Raw genomic sequence first — 21,623 nt, forward strand, 5'->3', positions numbered from 1 at the left:
TCAGATTTCGGTGACATGTCAAACCACATTAACCGGGATCTCTTTGCCGCTGCAGCTTTCTTCCGCTTTCACAGCTGGTGAGATGCGCAGTCTCCTTTTGCCTGTTCTCCCGTTGAGCACTTTTTTGGACCTCACTTTGTCTGGCATCTCCGCCTACCTTGCCAGCATGGGAGGCCCTACGAGAAGCAAGGAGCTCCTGACAGCATCGCTCAAGGAATCATCGGGACGCACAAGCCTCTCCATCACGTTGAGGTGACGTTCCACAGAAAGGGTCAGTACCTAACAGGCTGGGGCTGCCCAGCTTAAGGCGGCAGTGACTGACCAATAGGACACAAAGTTCCATCCCACTGTCGGAGGCAGCCTGTAGCGCCCCTGTTCTATGTCAGTCGAGCTGGATTTATAACCCATAGACTCCTATGTTTGTTTCCTCACTGGTGAAAGGAAGGATGTTCGTGATCTCTTCATTGGTTTTCTGCATCGCCGAGGCATGGTTTTAGGAGGTGCAGTCTTGTCTAGCATCTGTAACCCCCACCCCGACCTCGTAATATTCACAGGAAAGGCAAAAGCGATATGTCTGGTGCCCAGTCAGTTGCAGGAGTTGCCGGAAGGTGCTTGCTCGAAGGAATCACCACCCCCCTATTGGGACTCCCCTACAGATTTCTTGTCGGGTTAAATCCCTTAGCCTTTAACTCTCATATATATTCAAAATCTCCTCTGCACGCTCTCCAAGACCTTCATATCTGGCCTAAAGTGCAGTGCCCAGAATTGGATGTCATAGTCCAGCTGAGGCCTAACCAGTGATTTATAACGGTTCATTTGTACTCTATGCTTCTATTTATAAATATGATTTTTTAACAGCTTTATCAACTTGTCCTTTCACCTTCAAAGATTTTTGTTTTCAACTTAGTTTGCAAAAAATATGAAGAAACACTCTAATATTGAAAGAGGGAAGTTGCTCACAAATTTAAACTCCAATTGGCTCCGAGTTAAAAATGAGGAAGTTAAGAGCCCGGGAATTAAACGTTGCAACATTTGTACAAAAGCCAAATTCTGAAATGCTAGAAATGTGAAATAAAAACAGAAATACTGGAAATACTCGGCAGGTTTGGCAGCATCAGTGGAGAGAGAAACAGAGAGAACATCAGAATTTCTGATGAAAGGTCACAGACCTGTAACGTTAACTCTGTTTCTCTCTCCACAGATGCTGCCAGACCTGCTGAGTATTTCCACCATTTCTGTTTTTATTTCTGCAACATTTGTCTGCTGTTTAAACGGAGAGCTTACATTTGGTATAAAGCTGTTTTAAAAGCTGCTTTAAGGTGGTGCTGAGAACAAGGAATGCATTCGCCTTCGTACATTGTAAACAGGATCCCTGTCATGTTAGACAGGAGTACTTACCGCTGCAGTTGCTGGCTGTCTGCAGGGTAACATTCACTGGGCCCGTGATGTTCTGAAATACTGGACACATGGCAGTGCTGCCAGTTTGAACTGTTTGCTGCGATCGGATGATGGCCTGCGGCCCGGGATGTGCAAGAGAGCTGGGAATGTGGTCTTCTGTAAAAAATCATTAGAAATATTCACCTTCGGGTAGCTATAGAAATTATAAGCGATATGTTAACCGATAAATGATGAGAAGGCAGTGATCTGACTTGGGAAGGAGCAGAAAATGGATGGTATTGCGTTAGCCTGTTATACACACTGCCCACCGCCCAATGTTCAGCTCCATTCAAATCAATGGAAGTGGATTCTGAACGGGTGGTGTGACGGCTAGCCAATGTGGTACCACCTGATTTACAGGACCATCCAAGACAAAAAACTACTCTGTGAATGTTACCTTGGGTGATAGTGCACAATAAGCAGGGTCACATTGGTCACCGGCAAGATGCACCCGCCCTTACCCCCCCCCCACCCCACCCGATATTGTGTTTCATTGAATTCAATTGAACTGAAAATAACTGGAAAATACCTGCATGGCCATTGTGATACTGCTCATTTTATGCTACTACCAAGATGATTTTGTGCCCCTACATTAGAAACATAGAGAATAGGAGCAGGAGTAGGCCATTTGGCCCTTCGAGCCTGCTCCGCCATTCATTATGATCATGGCTGATCATCCAACTCAGTAACCCCTGTTCCCGCTTTCACCCCACATCCTTTGATCCCTTTCGCCCCAAGAGCTATATCTAACTCCTTCTTGAAAACATACAATGTTTTGGCCTCAACTGCTTTCTGTGGTTCCACAGGTTCACCAGTCTCTGGGTGAAGAGATTTCTCCTCATCTCAGTCCTGAAAGGTTTACCCCGTATCCTTAGACTATGACTCCTGGTTCTTGACTCTCCCACCAGAGAGAACATCCTTCCTGCATCTACCCTGTCAAGTCCTGTTAGAATTTTATAGGTTTCTATGAGATCCCCCCTCACTCTTCTGAACTCCAGCGAATATAATCCTAACGGACTCAATCTCTCCTCATACGTCAGTCCCGCCATCCCAGGAATCAGTCTGGGAAACCTTCGCTGCACTCCCTCTATAGCAAGAACATCCTTCCTCAGATAAGGAGACCAAAACTGCACACAATAATCCAGGTGTGACCTCACTAAGGCCCTGTATAATTATAGCAAGACATCCCTGCTCCTGTACTTGGATCCTCTCGCTATGAAGGCCAACATACCATTTGCCTTTTTTACCACCTGTTGGACCTGCATGCTTACCTTCAGCGACTGGTGTAGGAGAAAATACTTATTAAATCAGGTCTCATTGCATATTCCCCTCTCTCAGTTTATAGCCATTCAGATAATAATCTGCCTTCTTGTTTTTGCTACCAAAGTGGATAACCTCACATTTATCCACATTATACTGCATCTGCCATGCATTAGCCCACTCACTCAACTTGTCCAAATCACCCTGAAGCCTCTCTGCATCCTACTCACAACTCACCCTCCCACCCAGTATTGTGTTATCTGCAAATTTGGAGATATTACATTAGTTCCCTCATCTAAATCATTAATATACATTGTGAATAGCTGGGGTCCTAGCACCGATCCCTGCGGTACCCCACTAGTCACTGCCTGCCATTCAGAAAATGACCCGTTTATTCCTACTCTTTGTTTCCTGTCTACCAACCAATTTTCTATCCTCACAATACACTAACCCCAATTCCATGCGTTTTAATTTTACATGCTAATCTCTTACGTGGGACTTTGTCGAAAGCCTTCTAAAAGTCCAAATAAACCACATCCACTGGCTCCCCCTCATCAACTCTACGAGTTACATCCTCGAAGAATTCTAGTAGATTTGTCAAGCATGATTTCCCTTTCGTAAATCCATGCTGACTCTGTCCGATTCTACCACTGTTCTCTAAGTGCTCTGCTATAAAATCTTTGATAATGGACTCTAGAATTTTCCCCACTACCGACGTCAGGCTGACTGGTCTATAATTCCCTGTTTTCTGTCGAACTCCCTTTTTAAATAGTGGGGTTACATTAGCTACCCTCCAATCTGCAGGAACTGTTCCATACTCTATAGAATCTTGGAAGACGACCACCAATGCATCCACTATTTCTAGGGCCACTTCCTTAAGTACTCTGGGATGCAGACCGTCAGGCCCTGGGGATTTATCGGCCTTCAATCCCATCAATTTCCCCAACACCATTTCTCTACTAATACTGATTTCTTTCAGTTCCTCTCTCTCACTAAACCCTGTGTTCCCCAGCGTTTCTGGTATGATATTTGTGTCCTCCTTTGTGAAGACGAACCAAAGTATGCATTTAGATGGAGATCCATTTCTTTGTTCCCATAATAAATTCCCCTGTTTCTGACTGTAAGGGACCTACATTTGTCTTCACTAATCTTTTTCTCTTCACATACCTATAGAAACGTTTATAGTCAGTTTTTATGTTCCCTGCAAGCTTTTTCCCCTGTGGCAGAGTGGTGCAGTGGTTAACACTGTAGCCTCACAGCTTCAGCAACCTGGGTTCGGTTCTGGGTACTACCTGTGTGGAGTTCGCAAGTTTTCCCTTTTTCTGCCGGGGGCTCCAGTTTCCTCCCACATCCAATGACTTTCAGGTTGATAGATAAATTGGCCACTGTAAATTGCTCCTAGTGTAGGTAGGTGGTAGGAGAATTGTGGGGATGTGTTAGGGAATATGGGATTAGTGTAGGATTAGTATAAATGGGTGGTTGATGGTCAGCACAGACTTGGTGGGCTGAAGGGCCTGTTTCAGTGCTGTATGACTCTAATCCTTTGAGTCATAATTCTAAACTGAATTAGGCTGAATTCTAAACTGCTCCCAATCCTCAGGTCTATTGTTTTTTCTGGCAAATTTATATGCCTCTTCCTTGGATCTAATGCTATCTCTAATTTCCCTTGTAAGCCATGGTTGGCTACCTTTCCTGTTTTACTTTTGCACAGTTGTTGCAGTTCATCCATGTGCTCTTTGAATGTTTGCCATTGCCTTTCCACTGTCGTCCCTTTAAGTAACGTTTCCCAATCCATCATCGCCAACTCACGCCTCATACCTTCATAGTTTCCTTTACTAAGATTCAGGACCCTAGACTCAGAATCAACTATGTCACTCTCCATCTTGATGAAGAATTCTATCATATTATGGTCGCTCATCCCCAAGGGGTCTCGCACAACTAGATTGTCAATTATTCCTCTCTCATTACACAATACCCAGTCGAGGATGGCCTGTTCTCTAGTTGGTTCCTCAATGTATTGGTCCAGAAAACCATCCCGTATACACTCCGAGAATTCCTCCTCTATGGTATTGTGACTAATTTGATTTGCCCATTCTATATGCAGATTAGGGGTGTACTATAACAATGTGCGATAGTGTAAGGCATATTTATACATATATATTAATGATTTGGACTTAAATGTGGGAGGCATGATTGAGAAATTTGCTGATGACACAAAAATTGGCCATGTAGTTGATAGTGAAGAGGATAGCTGTAGACTCCAGAATTATATCAATGGTTTGGCTGAGTGGGCGGAAAAGTGGCAAATAGAATTCAATCCAGATAATTGTGAAGAAATGCATTTGGGAAGGGCAAATAAATTGAGGGAATACACAATAAATGGGAGGATATTGAGAGAGGTAGCAGATGTGAGAGACTTTGGAGTGCATGTCCACAGGTCCCTGAAGCTGGCAGGACAGATAGATAGAGTGGTGAAGAAGGCATATGGAATGCTTGCCTTTATTGCTGAGGTACAGAATACAAAAACAGGGATATAATGTAGTGACTTAATTGAGGTGTACAGAATTATGAGGGGCCTAGATACAGTAGACTGGAAGGACCTGTTTCCCCTAGCAGAGAGGTCAATTACCAGGGGGCACAGATTTAAGGTGATTAGTAGAAGGATTAGACGGGACATGAGGGAAAACTTTTTCACCCAGATGGTGGTGGGTGTCTGGAATTCATTGCCCGGATCAGTGATGGAGGCAGAAACCCTCAACTCATTTAAAAGGTACCTGGACCTGCACCTGAAGTGCTGTAACCTGCAAGGCTACGGACCAGGTGCTGGAAGGTGGGATTAGATTGGGCGACTAGTTTTTTCAGCTGGTGTGGACACAATGGGCTGAATGGCCTCCTTCTGTGTCGTAATTTTCCTCTGGTTCTATGGTTCTAAGGCAGATGAGAGCGAATAGACTGATTTGCCTCTCCTGATGCTCCTTTCAATGGATATGGCCCAGCCAAAAGTTAAAATTACCCCCATTTATTTGACTGGAATGGAATTTGAGTGGGTTCTAGGTGGGCAAGTTAAACATTACTCACCAGGAGTCTGAGGAGAAGCTAGGAAGATCGGATAACCTGGAAAATCATACCCAACCATTTTACCCAGGGGATGATAGACTTGTCTAATAAATTTTAAGGAGGTCTGGGGAAGGGCTAAAATGAAATAGAATTGAAAAGGTTTCTATGGAGAGTGGGGTTGGGAAATACGAAGGATCTTTCTATCATATCTCTTCACCCACTTTCGATTAAAAAAGTTCTTAAAGGGTTTTGACAGGGTAAGGAAATATTGCTTCTAGTCGGAGAAGAGTTAGTCAGCAAAGGACACAGATTTAAGATAATTTGTTCTACACAGTGAGTTGTTACAGTCTGGAATGTGCCACCTGAAAGGGTTGATGGAAGCAGATTCAACATAACTTTGAAAAAGGAATTGGGCAAATATTAAAGGTGAGAAAATTTGCAGGGCTATGGGGAAAGAGAAGAGGCGTGGAACTAACTGATAGCTCTTTCAAAGAGCCAGCACAGTCATGAAGGCCTGAACAGCCTCCTTCAGTTCTGATCAAAGGTCACAGACCTGAAACATTAACTCTGCTTCTCTCTCCACAGATGCTGCCAGACCTGCTGAGTATTTCCAGCATTTTATGTTTTTATTTCTGGCTTCTTTCTGTGCTGTGTCAGATTCCAGGATGGTGACCTCTGAACAGCAGCAGTTCATTCGCAGGTTTGATCAGAGGAGTTGAGGCTTTTTCTTGAAGAGCAGATTATCGGAAATTGTTTCTGAATCAGGTATCAGCACTCATCATATAAGTAGAAATTTGCCTCGGACCATCACACAAAACAGGTGGTATCGGACCGGCCACATGTAATATTTAGTTTCATTAGATTAAAAATGAAACTGAATATCCAGTGGCTATATAACAGGCGGCTGCACGGTCCTGCCCAAGGTGAATTTCTACCCTGGAGAGTGTGATACCAGGCAAACTGTGACCAGTACTTTGAAGGAACATGAAAGGAATGAGGAAGGATTGAAAGAAGGGGAATTGTGCAGAAATCAGCTGGAGAGAGGCAATATAAAAACCTCTGTCTTAGGGAAATATCATACAAATGTCCCACCGAAGGAGAAAGGTTGAGATACACTATTAAAGATAGGTTTACTTAAGGAGCCGCTAGTGATACCAGTGTGCAGACTTCTCACAGGACGTGGAATACACCGGTCAGTCTATAACAATTTCCCTATTAGCTGGTGTGAGACATGTCAGGGAACAGATACCTTCATTATACGGGGGCTGTGAAACTTCACTGAGTATAAGTTGATATTAGGGCACGTATTATAAATATGGGTTAACTGTTGGCAAACAGCTGAGTACTTTTTGCATTGCATAAAGCTTCCTTGGTTCTGGAATCTTGCCATTAGACTAGAAATTTGCCAATGTTACTCCATTATTTAATAAGGGTGTGAGAGAAAAACCAGATAACTACAGATATGTCAGTTTAACATCAAGAGCAGCTACTAGAATTTATCATTAAGGATGAAGTGACTGAGCTAATATGAGCTGATCAGAGAGGGCCAGCATGGCTTTGTCATGAGAATATCATGTTTGACTAATCTAGTTGAATTTTTAAGGAGCTCATTCATGAAATAGACAAAGATGTGTTTATGAATGTCGTTTCTATGGACTTACAGACGGTATTCGATAAGGTTTCACACAAAAGATTATTGGCAAAAAATAAGACCACGAAATTGGAGGAAGCCGAATGACTTGAATTGGAAATTGGTTAGGAGGTAGGGGAGAGAGAATAGTAAAGGATACATGCTCCAATTGGTGAAATGCGACAAGTGAGGATCCCCAGGGATCTGTCCCGATGCCTCAACTATTCTTCATTTTAATAACGACTCCATTGAATGAATAAAGAATTATATAGACAAGTTTGCAGATGACACTAAATTAGGAAGGTCAGTAAGTAGTGGAAATGGGAGCCAAACATTGCAAAGGCACATAGGGTGAACTGAGCTAGCAAGATTTGGCAGTTGAAGTTTAATGTGAGAAAGTGTGAGGTCCATCCACTTTGGATCTAAGAAAGAGAAATCAGAGTATTTTCTAAAGGACGAGAAACTAGGAGCAGTGGAGGACCAAAGAAGCAGTGGTTAGCACCGCAGCCTCACAGCTCCAGCGACCCGGGTTCAATTCTGGGTACTGCCTGTGTGGAGTTTGCAAGTTCTCCCTGTGACTGTGTGGGTTTCCTCCGGGTGCTCCGGTTTCCTCCCACAGCCAAAAGACTTGCAGGTTGATAGGTGAATTAGCCATTATAAATTGCCCCTAGTATAGGTAGGTGGTCGGGGAATATAGGGGATGTGGTAGGAATATGGAATTAGTGTAGGATTAGTATAAATGGGTGGTTGATGGTCGGCACAGACTCGGTGGGCTGAAGGGCCTGTTTCAGTGCTGTATCTCTAAATAAAAAATAAATAAATTTGGGAGTCCAAGTTTCAAATCATATAAAGCTAGTTGACAGGTACGAAAAGCAGTCACAAAGAATAATGAAATATTGGACTTTATCTCAAAAGGGCTATATTACAAAATGTTATGTTACCATTATCTAAAGCTCTGGTTAGACTCCACTCACAATGTTGTGCTCAGTTTCCTGCACCACACCTCAGGAAGGATATATTAGAGGGAATCCAGTGCAGATTACCAGGATTATACTGAGGCTCAGTGGGTTAAATTATGACATAGACTAGGCTTGTATTCCCTTGTGTAAAGAAGGTTGAGGGGTGATCTGATCTGAAGTGTTTAAAATAGTCAAAGATTTTGATAGAGTCGATGGAGAAAACTATTTCTTCTCGTGAGTGGGAGTTTGAAATTCTCTCCTCCAAAAGGCTATGGGACAATTGGAGCTTTCAAGGCTGAGATTAATAGAAGTTTGATAGGGAAGGGTATAAAAAGATATGAAACTAAGTTGGGTAAATGGAGATGACGTACAGGTCTGCCAAGATTTGATTGAATGGGGCTAAATGGTCTCGTCCTGTTCCTTTATAACAGGCTCGAGTGGCTTAATGGGCTCCTCTTGTTCCTATGTAATGGTCGCAAGGGGGCTGAATGGCCTCCTCCTATTCCCATGTAACATACTCGAGGAGCTGAATGGCCTCTTCCTGTTCCTATGTAACAGGCCCAAGGGGCTGAATGGGTTTCTCCTGTTCCTGTGTAACAGACTCAAGGGGCTGAATGGCCTCCTCCTGTTCCTGTGTAACAGACTCGAGGGGCTGAATGGGTTTCTCCTGTTCCTGTGTAACAGACTCAAGGGGCTGAATGGCCTCCACCTGTTCCTGTGTAACAGACTCGAGGGGCTGAATGGGTTTCTCCTGTTGTGTAACAGACTCAAGGGGCTGGATGGCCTCCTCCTGTTCCTGTGTAACAGATTTGAGGGGCTGAATGGGTTTCTCCTGTTCCTATGTATCTCTTCATGATATCTGTCAGATTGTTTAATAACTATGTTGGGACCTTTAAAGTATAGTTTTGCATTATTAAATGACAATATAACTAAAGGAAGAAGAAAATGTGTAGTGAGACAGCAGTAACTGGTTCTGAATGAAATTGATCAATACACTTACCAAGCTCCATTTGCATCAATGCATGAGTACAAAAGGGAGGCACAAATCTTGAACTCGGAGACAACCAACAAAAGAGAACAATGTGCATGTGTAATTGTGTGTGCTTATATGTTTTTGTGTCTCTCTCTCTCACACACACACAGACTTTGTAAATATCTCTGTGTCTCTCACTGTGCTTTTATGTGTCTGTGTGTGTCTCTCTCACTATCTGTGTCTCTCACTCTTTTGCTCGCTCTCTCTGTCTCTCTCTCTCTCTCACTGTCATTTCAATGTCTATGTATCTGTGTGTGTTTGTGTGTGTGAGTGTCTCCCTCATTGTGCCTGACTGTAAATGTCTGTGTGTGTATATATGTCTCTCTCTCTCTTTCTGTATTGGAGAAAGAATCAAGAGAGGAGACAGAGGCTGACCGACACAAAGAGGACCACTGCGACTGATAATGGATCTGGACAGCAGCAAGCACAAACGATCCAGGTGTGTTTCCTTTCTGATGTTCACTTCTGTAAAATAAAAAGATGGATTTTTTACAGCAGGTTTACTCACGATATCCTTTTGTTAAACAATGCTTTCACAATCACAAGCCAGCACTGTGTGCACTAGAAATTTGCCTTGGGTGGGAGCCCAAAATGGGCTTTGGCCGACGTTTCAATGAAAGTGAATATTAGGTGGGGTGTATAACAGGTGGCCTGGCCCATGACTACTCCCATTTCCACATAATGGTAACTTTCCTACTTGTTTTCTTTAGCTCATAAATCACAGGCTGGGTGAACGATTTTCGGTGTGGGACCCACACAAAGCAGATATGGGAAGCTTGGAGTTCTGATGAAAGGTCATCGACCTGAAACACTAACTCTGTTTCTCTTTCCGCAGCTGCTGCCTGTTGTGTATTTCCAGCATTTCCCGTTTTTTTTCAGTTTTCCAGCATCCGCAGTATTTTGCTTATGGAAATCTTTCTGTTGTTCTTTCACTTGTTTCTCTGATTCCACATAGGATGTGGATTTGGTGAGAGGGAAACCTCTAGTTGGGGTTTAACGGCCACAGGCCTCCTGAGAATGTCCAGTCAACAGTGAATTGTGAAATTTAACCTGAGTGAGCCTGCTCCGCCCTCCACTCTCGGAGAAATACATAGTGTGGTGCATTGCTCAGGTCCCAGTTCACACAAACCAATGGGGAAGAGTATTTGAAGCTTTACTGAGTATCAGGCACTGGTTTCCCAGGGAAACGAAGTACACGGAACTAAAGAGTGTTTCATTCTTCATAACTGACATGTCAGACTCCAAGAGAAAGAAAATGCACTTTGAGAAACTAAAGCAGAGGTGAGCACCATAAAGTGTAAATTCTTGAAACCATTTTGTGTGTTGCCCAATAATCACTCTTATTTCTGGTCTATTGCTCAACACATGTCAATTTGACTCACTTCCTCATATTTGTATTGCCTAACTACCATTTTGTTTTTATTTTAGGGCACCAAGTAGAGTGGAACAGGGTCCTCTCACTCAAGTGGTACAGTTAATCAGGAACACAGGAATCATCTTCTACCGTCCTGGTAGTTGCATGAAACAATGATAATGGAGTTGTTGACTAATCACAGCAAACAATCGTGATGAATTAGTTTACAACAGACCGAGAAATGACATAAGAGAAAACCTTGGAGAGCTTTGGGAACGGTAGGCCCACAGTCAACTGTTCCTGCTAAGCACACTATACTTGCCATAAGTCACATCACAAATTGTACCATATACTGTATTCCAAAATATTACTTTATTAAAAGAATCTATCTAATGTTCGTTTGAGCTAATCAATATTATCTGCTTCCACCATCTCTCCAGGAATTCTGTTGCATAGATTGACCACTTGCTCACCGAATTGTTAAAGCAGCTTAGTTTTGAATTAACCCTTCATCTGATCTGTACCTTCTGGTTTTGTGCTTGGCATTCGTTTGTCCAGTAACTTGTATGATTTATGTACTGGACAAAGGGTTTATATTAAAACGCTGCCTTATTATACTTCAGATACAATGAATTAAGGTGATGTTAATAACCATAGATCACAAACAGCATTGTAAAGATTGAGCGTTAACACCTTTCATTAAAATTGCCCCGAAAAGATTATTTTCTCTCAGATAACTCTCTTTTTTATGAAAATAGGCTCAGTTGACCTTTAAACTTCACCTCAGCTACTTTCTGTCACTTTCTGTGCCCTGTGAGCTTTGACCCCACTTCAGTGCTGGAGGATTAGATAGATCTTTTTGCCAAAATCCAGGACTGCAACTTCAACCAGTAATAGTCTGAATAAGTGGCAGGACTAACAACAACAACTTGCATTTATGTAGCACCTTTACTGTTGTAAAATGCCCCAAGGCGCTTCAAGGCATTATTCAACAAAATGTGACAGAGCCACAGAACACATGACAAAAAAGCTGAGTCAAAGAGGTTGGTTTTAAGCAGGATCCTTGAGGAGGAAAGTGAGCCAGAGAGGCAGAGAGGTTTAGGGAGGGAATTCCAGAGTTTAGGCCCGAGGCAGCCAAAAGCACATTCACCAATGTTGGCGCAATTAAAATAGGAGATGCGCAGGAGGCCAGAATTAGATGAGCACAGATATCTGGGAGGGTTGTGTGCCTGGTGGAGATTACAGAGACAGGGAGGGGTGAGGCCATGGAAGGATTTGAAAACAAGGATGAGAATTTTAAAATTGAGCCAGTGTCGGCCAGAAAGCACATGGGTGATAGGTGAACGGGGCTCGGTGTGAGTTAGGACATGGGCAGCAGAGTTTTGGATGAGCTCAATTTTATGGAGAGTAGAAGATGGGAGGCTGGTCAGAACAGAGTTTGAATAGTCAGAGTTATAAAAGGCATGGATGAGGGTCTCAGCAACAGATAAGCTGAGGCAGGGGTAGAGTGATGGTGAAAATAGGCAGCCTTGGTGATAGCACAGATATGTGGTCAAATATGACTAAGGTTGTAAATGGTCAGATTCAGCCTACAACAGTTGGCAGGGAGAGGAATGGAGTGCATGTGATTAGGGAGAGGATTTGTAGCGGGGGCTTTGTTCTTCCAACTCTGTGAAGTATTGGTCTCCTTATCTGAGGAAGGATGTTCTTGCTGTAGAGGGAGTGCAGCGAAGGTTTACCAGACTGATTCCTGGGATAGCGGGACTGACGCATGAGGAGAGATTGAGTCAGTTAGGATTATATTCGCTGGAGTTCAGAAGAGTGAGGGGGGATTTCATAGAAACCTATAAAATTCTAACAGGACTTGACAGGATAGATGCAGGAAGGATGTTCCTGATGGTGGGGGAGTTCAGAACCAGGGGTCATAGTCTAAGGATACGGGGTAAACCTTTCAGGACTGAGAGAGGAGAAATTTCTTCACCCAGAGAGTGGTGAACCTGTGGAATTTGCTACCACAGAAAGCAGTTGAGGCCAAAACATTGTATGTTTTCAAGAAGGAGTTAGATATAGCTCTTGAGTTTAAAGGGATCAAAGGGTATGGGGCAAAAGCGGGAACAGGTTACTGAGTTGGATGATCAGCCATGATCATAAAGAATGGTGGAGCAGGCTCGAAGGGTCGAATGGCCTACTCCTGCTCCTATTTTCTATGTTTCCCAATCGTTTGAGGAAATTTCTGCTCATGTGATACTGGATGTCAGACAAGCAGTCTGACAGTTTAGAGATAATGGAGCAGTGAAAGTTGTGGTGGTGAGACACAGCTGGGTGTCTTTCGCAGAACCTGATGGATTTTCAGCTGATTTCACCCAGGGGCAGTGTGTGGATATGAAACGGAAGGAGGCCAAGGAGAGTTCCAGAGGTAACTGTGCAGAAGTGCAAACAGAATCCATTGCGGTTGATTCTCTGGCTCTGATTGGATAGATTAGAATGAAACCAGGAAAGGGCAGTTCCATCCAGCTGGATGACAGTGGAGAGATGTTGGAGGCGGATGATGTGGTCAACCGTGTCAAAGGCTGCAGACAGGTCGAGAAGGAACAAGAGGGATCGTTTACCTTTGTAACAGTCAACTAGAATGTCATTTGTACTTTGGAATTCTGGCAGTGGCAGAAACCAGATTAGAGGGATTCAAATATGGAGTACCGGGAAAGATGGGCATGAATTTGGGAGGTGTCACCTGATCAAATGAGATACTTGGCTTTATAAACAGAGATATAGAGTCCATAAACAATGAAATTATGCTGAACCTTTATAAATGACTGGAAAGGCCCCAGCTGGAATATTGTGTTCAATTTTGGGCAGTATACTTTAGGTAGGATGCCAAGGCCTAGGAGAGGGAGCAGAGAATGTGGAAGCTGGAATTGTTCTCCTTAAAGAAGGGAAGGTTATGGAGGCATTCAAGATTAAGAAGGGTGTGATAGAATAGATAGGGAGAAATGATTTCCAATGACAGGAGGGCCAGTAACCAGAGGACACAGATTTAAGACAAAGGGAGGGAGAGACGAGGAGAATATTTTTGTGTGGTGGGTTATTATAATCTGAAATGCACTGCCTGAAAGAGTGCAAACAGATTCAACAACTTTCAAAAGGGAACTGAATAAATACTTGAAATGGAAAACATTACAGGGCTATGGGGAAAGAGCAGGGCAATGGAACGAATTGGATAACTCTTTCAAAAAAGCTGGATTAGGCACAATGGCCTAGTTAGCCTCCTTCTGTGATGTAGAGATCTATGATTCTATGATCTGGCTTATTAATCCATCATATATTTTCAGTATACTTCTGCAGCTGGAAACTATACCTGGTCTGGACTTCCTTGTTCCAATACCACAGAACATTGGGAACACTAGCTTACAAATCGTGCAAGGTGCAACTGCTGCATGTAGAATCATAGAATTCTAGAATTGTTACAGTGCAGAAGGAGGCCATTCCGGCTGGATTTCATCCGGGAGTGGAGGTGTGGGGAGGGGCCGAAAATCGGGATGGAAGCGCTCGCCCAAAACCCAATGTTGTCACATCGGTTCCGGACTTTGTCAGTAGCGGAAACCTTCTCAGGCAGCATTGCTGCCAAAAGGTGGCGAGACTGCAATTTGTATTGGTGAACAGCTAGGTAGAATGCATTTGCATTAAATTGAAGCTAATTTTATGGCAGGGTTTCAGATTTAGTCACTGGCGCTTCAGATCCCCAGCTATTTAAAGGTGGCGGCACAAATACGAGGCCTCAGTAATGACACGGGAAGGCAGCCATGGTGAACAGTGGATAAGGGAAGAGGGGGGAGTAGAGGCTATTGTCGGCCTGTGGTGCTGGACTCTCTGCACAGGTGGGCTCCTCTTGGGTGCAAGGGTCAGGTTGGTGCACTCTCAGGTGCTGGGCTCTCTGTAAGGGTGGGTGCCAAGGGGCATTACCATGTATTCAGAGGTGAGTGGCAATAGGAAAGTCTCAAGGCAAGTTTGTCTTTGCAAGAACAGTGCGCAGGAGGGGTAAAATTAGCTGGTACCGGGTCGCATACACCCCCGTCATTGTGGATGCCCATGCCACGCAGCAGCGGCTCAGAGGGAGTGTGGGCCAAAATCTGGCTGGGCCTGCCAGTGAAGCTCCAATAGGAGAGCGGCAACAGCCATCCATGCCAAGAAGGGTCTATCTACGCCAGAGAATGTACCGTGTTGACGAAGACTGAAGGAGGCCATCACTGATTTACGTGCCTTGCTGCAGTATGAGATGCTCCCCATGGGCTTCAGTGCCAGTGGTCCTGAAGATCACCATGACATTCAACTTCTACATGTCTGGCTCTTTCCAGGGATTCACTGAGGACATGTGTGGGGTCTGCCCCAGCCAGGGTCTCGTGTATTGTGATGGTCTGCTGAGCTCTGCACAATCCAGCACAGCAGATGGGGAGGGGGTGTTGGGGGGGGGGGCAGGCCTTGCATAAAGAGGACATGTTTGATCGCCAGTCCTCATCTGATAAGGAGGATGTGGAGGAGGCTACTGAGCTGGCAGCACTGGATCTTGCTCCCTTCTACTGGAGGCCAGGGCCATTGAGAGACGTGCAAGGGAAGCACATCAATTTCAAAGTGAACTCAACAAAGACTCACCTTTGTTCCGACTGTTGACTCCTTCCTATCGCACTCCAGCACCTAGCACGCAGGTTCACCATGTGCTCTGACACATCTGAAATGCTGGCCAAACGCAGCCCATTGAGGGAGTAAGGATGAAGGTTGCATCTCAGAAGGCAGCCTTGTTCAAGAGGCCAGGGACTATGTGCATGAAAGCATGAGCCATTTACAGCAATGAATCTGATCTCCATTTATGACCACAATGATAACAACCACTGCAAAGACCACAGTTAATATAACCATGAAGACCCAAAGTGTGTCTAGGTTCTTCTTTATATGTTTTCATGTGCTTCTAGCTGGTGCGACCTCTGCGCTGGCAGCTGCTCAGGTTGCCCCTTGGCCTGGGATGACTTTGGCAGGTGTCTTCTGGCTGCCTGAAGTCTGAAGGGCCTGGGCTGGTTGAAGGATTCCTGCACTAGTGCAAGAGCCTTCTCAGTCATCACAGCTACTGGGGCTGGGCTCACTGGCAGAGGGGCTGAGGAGCCACTGCCCACACTCATAGTGCCCTGAGGGGAGCCCCCAGATGTGGAGGACAGCTTCTCCTCCTCCGTTTCAAGGCTCACCTGCTCCTTCCTCCTGACCACAGAAGGATGAGGACCTGGATAAGATTCCAGGCGCCTCATCCTTCTCTCACCTTGCCACTGCTGTGGTGGCCATGGTGATGGTGTGTAGGTCTGTGCACATCTGTGGGATCTGGCTCTGCATGAAGGTCGTCAACCTCTCGATGGAGGAAGCCATATGCGTGAGACATGACAGCACTGATGACGTGGATGGACTCCTCCATCGATCACTCATGGCCGTGCATTGCCTCTGGCAGTTCCACCAAATGTTCCCTTACCTCTCTCTGCAACTGTGCTGCTGACACCAGAGGCTGGTGATCAGCCTGAGCTCACCATGAGCCTGGCCACCTGCAGTCCTCCGACTGTCAATGGCCTCGGCTGTCACAGTGTCTGTCAGCTGCTTGAGCGGTGCTCTCACCAGCTTGTGACCCTGAATCTAAGCCCGAGCGCATATCAAGCATGAAGGTATCTGCTGGGGGGATGCAGGGGAATGGTGTGACGGTGCTTCCTCTGACTGTTCCTCCTCCTCCTCAGAGGTCGTCGACAGGCTCCCATCCCAGCGGCTCTGAAGTGCCATGACCTGCTTGAGAGAACACAAACATTTTTGGATTTGATTGTTCAGCCATACGTGATGTGGATAACCAGAAGTATGGTGGAGGACACATGAACACAATGTCTCCTCACTGTCTTGTGCAGATACTCCAGTGTCACCGTCCATGATTGCCCAGCTGCCCTGGGTACCCAGTAGCTCCAGAGCCTCCGCCTCTGCTGACATCAGAGGACACACATCAGGGATCCCACCACCAGTCCTCAATGTCTCCCTGGTGTTATGGGCCCGTTTCTCCTGCAAGCAGAAAGAGGGACACAGTTAGCCATTGCATGAAGAACAGGAGACTTATGCTCGTGGCAGCCCCTCGTCCCCTGATGGCGTCTCCTAAATGGCTCCTCCCCGTGTCCGCTCTCAGGGGACGGAATGGGGGTGAGTTCTGAAAGAAGGCAGCCTGTCGCTGAGATGCAGCCATGCATCTGACAGGATGTGGGGCGCATCACCCCTTTGCTTTATGGTCACTCCCTCCCCATGTCGCACTCCGTCTTGCGTAGCCACATGCAAGCCCCAAAGAGGAGATAAATATGGAGGACTCACCTTGGCAGAATGAAGGAGGTCATTGACCCTCTTACAGCACTGAACCTATTCCGGGGGGTGTGCCCACGGCTGCTGACCTCCTCGGCCATCTCCATCCAGGCTTGTTTGGTCAGGCAGGAGGATTTCTTCTTGCTGTCCCTTGGAATGAAGACTTCCTGCTTTTCCCTTACAGCCTGGAGGAGAATCTCCAGGGAGGTATCACTAAACCGTGGGGCCACCCGATGTCTTGCCTCGGACATGGTCCCAGTTGACTCCCGCTCTGTCTATTTGGTCCACAGTGCTGCTACAGGGGCGTAGGGAGGTGCAGGAGTCACAGCAGTCGTGGCGGGGGGTTGGGGGAGGGGAATCCAGGAGCAGCAGAAACAGTAGTAGAGGGGGGTTCAGGAGTTACAGCAGCAGTAGAGGGGTCAAGCTGCATTTCAGATTTACTGCATCAGTGAAAGGCAGCAGTAGAGGTAGGGCTGGCAGGGGACTGAACCCCCCTCCCGCTCAGAGCTGAGAAATCACTTCTCCCCATGCCCCCAAGATTGTTTCGTTATATTGGATATTGGGGTGAGTACAGAGATACCTAATCACTTAAATTCTGCCGTCTTTGGTTCAGGTGCTAGGAATTGAACTCCATCCTACAATTTAACTATTTCATCCCAACGAATGTGCCGGTGCAGCCTACCTTTGGAAATGCATCCAAATAATGGTGTGCCATGTTTAATAGAATCCACCTGGAATCATACAGATAGACATCACACGAGAGACCCACTTAACCCATTGTGTCTATTTCATTAGAAAGTTACTATTGAATCTGCTTTCACCACCCCTTTAGGCAGTGCATTGCAGATCACAACTCACTGTGTAATAAAAGACTCCTCAGGCTGCATTTTGAAAGCCCGCCACCAAAATAGGGGGCGGGCGAAAAGCATGGCGGCCCGCACACAGGGGGTCCACATCGCGGAGCCACTGCGATTCCAAATGTGGCAGCTCATTAGCATGGCCGGGGCAGCTGACGCCCCAGCCCGATGATGTGGAGGGGTTAGGCCGGCCGTCCCCGGCAACGGCATCCGACGCCAATGCACAGCTCTTACTGACCATTGAATTTTTTAAAGTGACAGTCATTTTACAGATAATACAAATGAATGTAAAAAACTTTTCATGCCCTCTCCCACCTCCCCAATGGCATTACACATCATTCCTGCCCTTCCCCCCCCCCACCCCCCACCCTGGAATATCCACTGCAAATATATGACCTTTCCCCCCCACAAAGTTCAGAAGCTTTGTCCTTTACCACTTCCCATCAGCACCCCCCCAACCAATCCGAAGAGTTTGACCCCACTTCCCCCCTCCCGTACTGAGAAAGTCGCCTCCTCCTCCCCACAGGTTTCGCCGAACAGGGATTCGAAAGCACAGCATTGCCGGCCGCCCGAATGAAGATCAGTGAGGCGAATCAGGAGGCGGCGGGACCTTCACTAATTCTGGTAGGTTAATTTATTGACATATTGTAATGCGGGTCGCATCGCTGAGAGGGGTGTGGGGGGGCTGCTGTCACAAGGCCTCGCCGCCGCCACTGAGATCGGAACGGGGCCTGCTGGCTTTAGGGTCGGTGGCGGACCTCATCTGTTCTGATCTTCATGCCCCCCTGCCACCATTCCTGGCATCGGAGACCCTTTAAAATCCAGCCCCTCGTCTCACCTGTGGTTCCATTGCTCTTTTAACTCTTTCAGGTTGAACTGAAGCCTGCGCACTCTTTCAACTGTTTTAGCATTAGCTGTGGTTCAGTTGGTAGCAATCTTGTCAGAAAGTTGTGGGTTCAAGACCCAAATTGAGACCTGCCACACAAAACTCTAGGTTGATACTCCAGTGTAACACTGAGGGAGTGCTGGACTGTAGGAGGTGCTGCCATTTGGATGAGATGTTAACCCGACATCCCATCTGCTTTCTCAGGTTGATGTAAGAGATTCCACGGCACTCTTTTGAAGAAGAGCAGGGGAGTTCTCCCCGGTGTCCTGGCCAATAGTTATCCCTCAATCAACATCACAAAAACAGATGATCTGGTAATTATCACATTGTTGCTTGTGGGAGCTTGCTGTGCACAAATTGACTGGCATATTTTCTACATTACAACAGTGACTACACTTCAAAAGTACTTTGTTGGCTGTAAAGTGATTTTAGTCTCCATGAGGCCATGAAATGTGCTATAGGAATTCCAGTCTTTCCTTCCTTCTTTTTATACTGAGCTCAAGCCCATGCACTGAAGGTCGCAGATCAGCCACGATCTCATTGAATGGAAGAACGGGTTCAAGGGGCTGAATGGCCTCCTCCTCCTTCTGTTTTCCTATGTCATAGTGTGTCAGATGCTACATTTGAAACTCTGGTAATTAGGTTCATTTCCAATCCAAGGGGATAATCTATCAAAGGGTGTTAGACACAGTCTAAAGCCCAGGGACAAGTGTCACCTTATCTGGGATGCAACTCATTCACTTCTGGGTCTCACATTCAAACACAGCTCGAAGGACTAGATCTGCAGGTGTGTTGGGGACTATTTTCCCTGCTGCTACCCATTCTGGATGAACTATCACCCATTCTAGATGGAGCATAGAAACTGACAGAGGGAAATAAGCAGCAAAACCATGGACCCACTGTGTCATCCAGAGGGCTCATTTATAACCAAAAGATAAATATATTAAAAATACAAACATAGAATCTCAAATATTAACACTCTGCATAGTTCAAGTTGATTTTGTTACAGTCAGAAAATATTTGATATGCCTTTCAGTGAGAATGACAATGAATTAGAATATTACAACGAGGAATAACATAGTCGTGTTTATTTATTTATAGATATAGCACTGAAACAGGCCCTTTGGCCCACCGAGTCTGTGCCAACCATCAACCTCCCATGTATACTAATCCCATATTCCCTAATCCCATGTTCCTACCTGTCCCCATATTCCCCTACCTATACTAGGAGCAATTTATAATGGCCAATTTACCTACCAACCTGCAAGTCTTTTGGAAACCAGAGTACCCGGCGGAAACCCAACACAGACCTTGCAAACTCCACACAGGCAGTACCCAGAATTGAACCCAGGTTGCTGGAGTTGTGAGGCTGCGGTGCTAACCACTGCGCCACTGGTTAAACAGAAGTAATGCCATGTCCTAATCCTCTCCATACTTACAAGTGTCTCTCAGTTGCTTCCACTAACTCTATCCAAATATTTGAACGTGATAGAAAGAGAAGTTGATAATCATCCATGTTGCCTTTACCTTGTATTTGTACAACAGCAGAAGGGCACTCAGGAAGCGGTGAGAATATTCCAATCCAAGGTTCTGCATGTTATCCAATAAAACTTGGATCATTTCCCATTCAAACCTTCAACCTTTCTTCCAAGATCCCGGTCATCCTTGCTGTAGGTCTCTGAGTGTTTCGACTTCCTCTCTATACTTCAGCTGAATGACGTAATTGCTTTAACACTGCCACATCTGCGAATTGTCAAATTCCAAAAAGCAGAAGTTAATGCAACTTTTCATGATCGAATTAATTAAGACACACAAGCGGAAGGGAAGTAAGGTGCTGGTGAGACTACTGTTCAGTTTTATTTTTAAGTGGTAAGGTTTATTGTATTACCAAGGTTTAAATTGGTACAGTAAGTGCTGGTGAGGAGAGGCACTAATTTTAAAAAAAATTAAGAAATTAATGAATTAGAACACAATAAGTTTGGCAGGGCAGGAGATGTACTGCAGCTGCAGTATGTGGGAGCTCGTGGACTCCAATGTGATCCACAGCAACCACGTCTCCAGTAAGTGTGTAGGGCTCGAGAAACTTTGGTTCATTGAGCTGGAGGCCGAGCTACAGACACTGCGATGCATCAGGGAGGGGGAAAGTTAACTGGACACTTTGTTCAAGAAGGCATAGGATAGGGTAGGGATAGGATACAGCAGAAGTAAGTTTCAAGGGAGTAAGACCAGGATGGAAGGCCTCTACTTTAATGCCAGGTGTATTGCAGGTAAAACGGATGAGTAAAGGGCAATGATTGACACGTGGAATTGTGATATAGTAGCCACCACGGAGATGTGGTTGAGGGAGGGGCAGGATTGGCAGCTCAATATCCTGGGATATAGAATCTTCAGGCGAGACAGAGGAGGGGGTAAAAGAGGAGGGGGCATTGCAATATTAGTTAAGCAGTCAGTTACTGCAGTAAGGAGAGATGATATCTTGGAGGGGGCATCAAATGAAGCTTTATGGGTAGAGTTTAGGAATAAAAAAAGGATAGCCACATTGCTAGGTGTTTATTATAGACCCCCAGATAGTCAGCAGGAAATTGAGGAGCAAATATGTGCGCAATTTGCAGAGGAGTGTAAAAATAATAGGGTAATTATATTAGGTGATTTCAACTTTCCCAACATTAATTGGGATAGTCATCGTGTTAAGGGCTTAGATGGAGTGGAATTCTTAAAATGTATACAGCTCAATATGTAGAGGATCCAACAAGGGAGGGTACAGTGCTGGACCTAATTCTGGGGAATGAA

The 21,623-nt window shown here is 45.4% G+C and overlaps 1 protein-coding gene across 3 annotated transcripts in view; it reads right to left on the bottom strand.

Moving 5' to 3' along the window:
* LOC137353249 (NLR family CARD domain-containing protein 3-like) overlaps window positions 1–20,576 on the bottom strand; it is a 91,531-nt gene extending 70,955 nt beyond the window's left edge. For all 3 annotated transcript variants that reach the window (XM_068019324.1, XM_068019323.1, XM_068019322.1), the window contains exons 1-3: window positions 20,361–20,576; window positions 9,344–9,841; window positions 1,399–1,554 (exon numbers count right to left, since the gene is read on the bottom strand). In XM_068019324.1, the coding sequence (XP_067875425.1) occupies window positions 1,399–1,554; window positions 9,344–9,431 (244 nt within the window). In that variant the 5' untranslated portion in view covers window positions 9,432–9,841; window positions 20,361–20,576. The remainder of the gene's footprint in view (window positions 1–1,398; window positions 1,555–9,343; window positions 9,842–20,360) is intronic.
* Window positions 20,577–21,623: the final 1,047 nt, after the last annotated feature.

The sequence above is a fragment of the Heterodontus francisci genome, chromosome 41 (assembly GCF_036365525.1).
Source record: "Heterodontus francisci isolate sHetFra1 chromosome 41, sHetFra1.hap1, whole genome shotgun sequence".
In the NCBI taxonomy this organism is placed as follows: Eukaryota; Metazoa; Chordata; class Chondrichthyes; order Heterodontiformes; family Heterodontidae; genus Heterodontus; species Heterodontus francisci.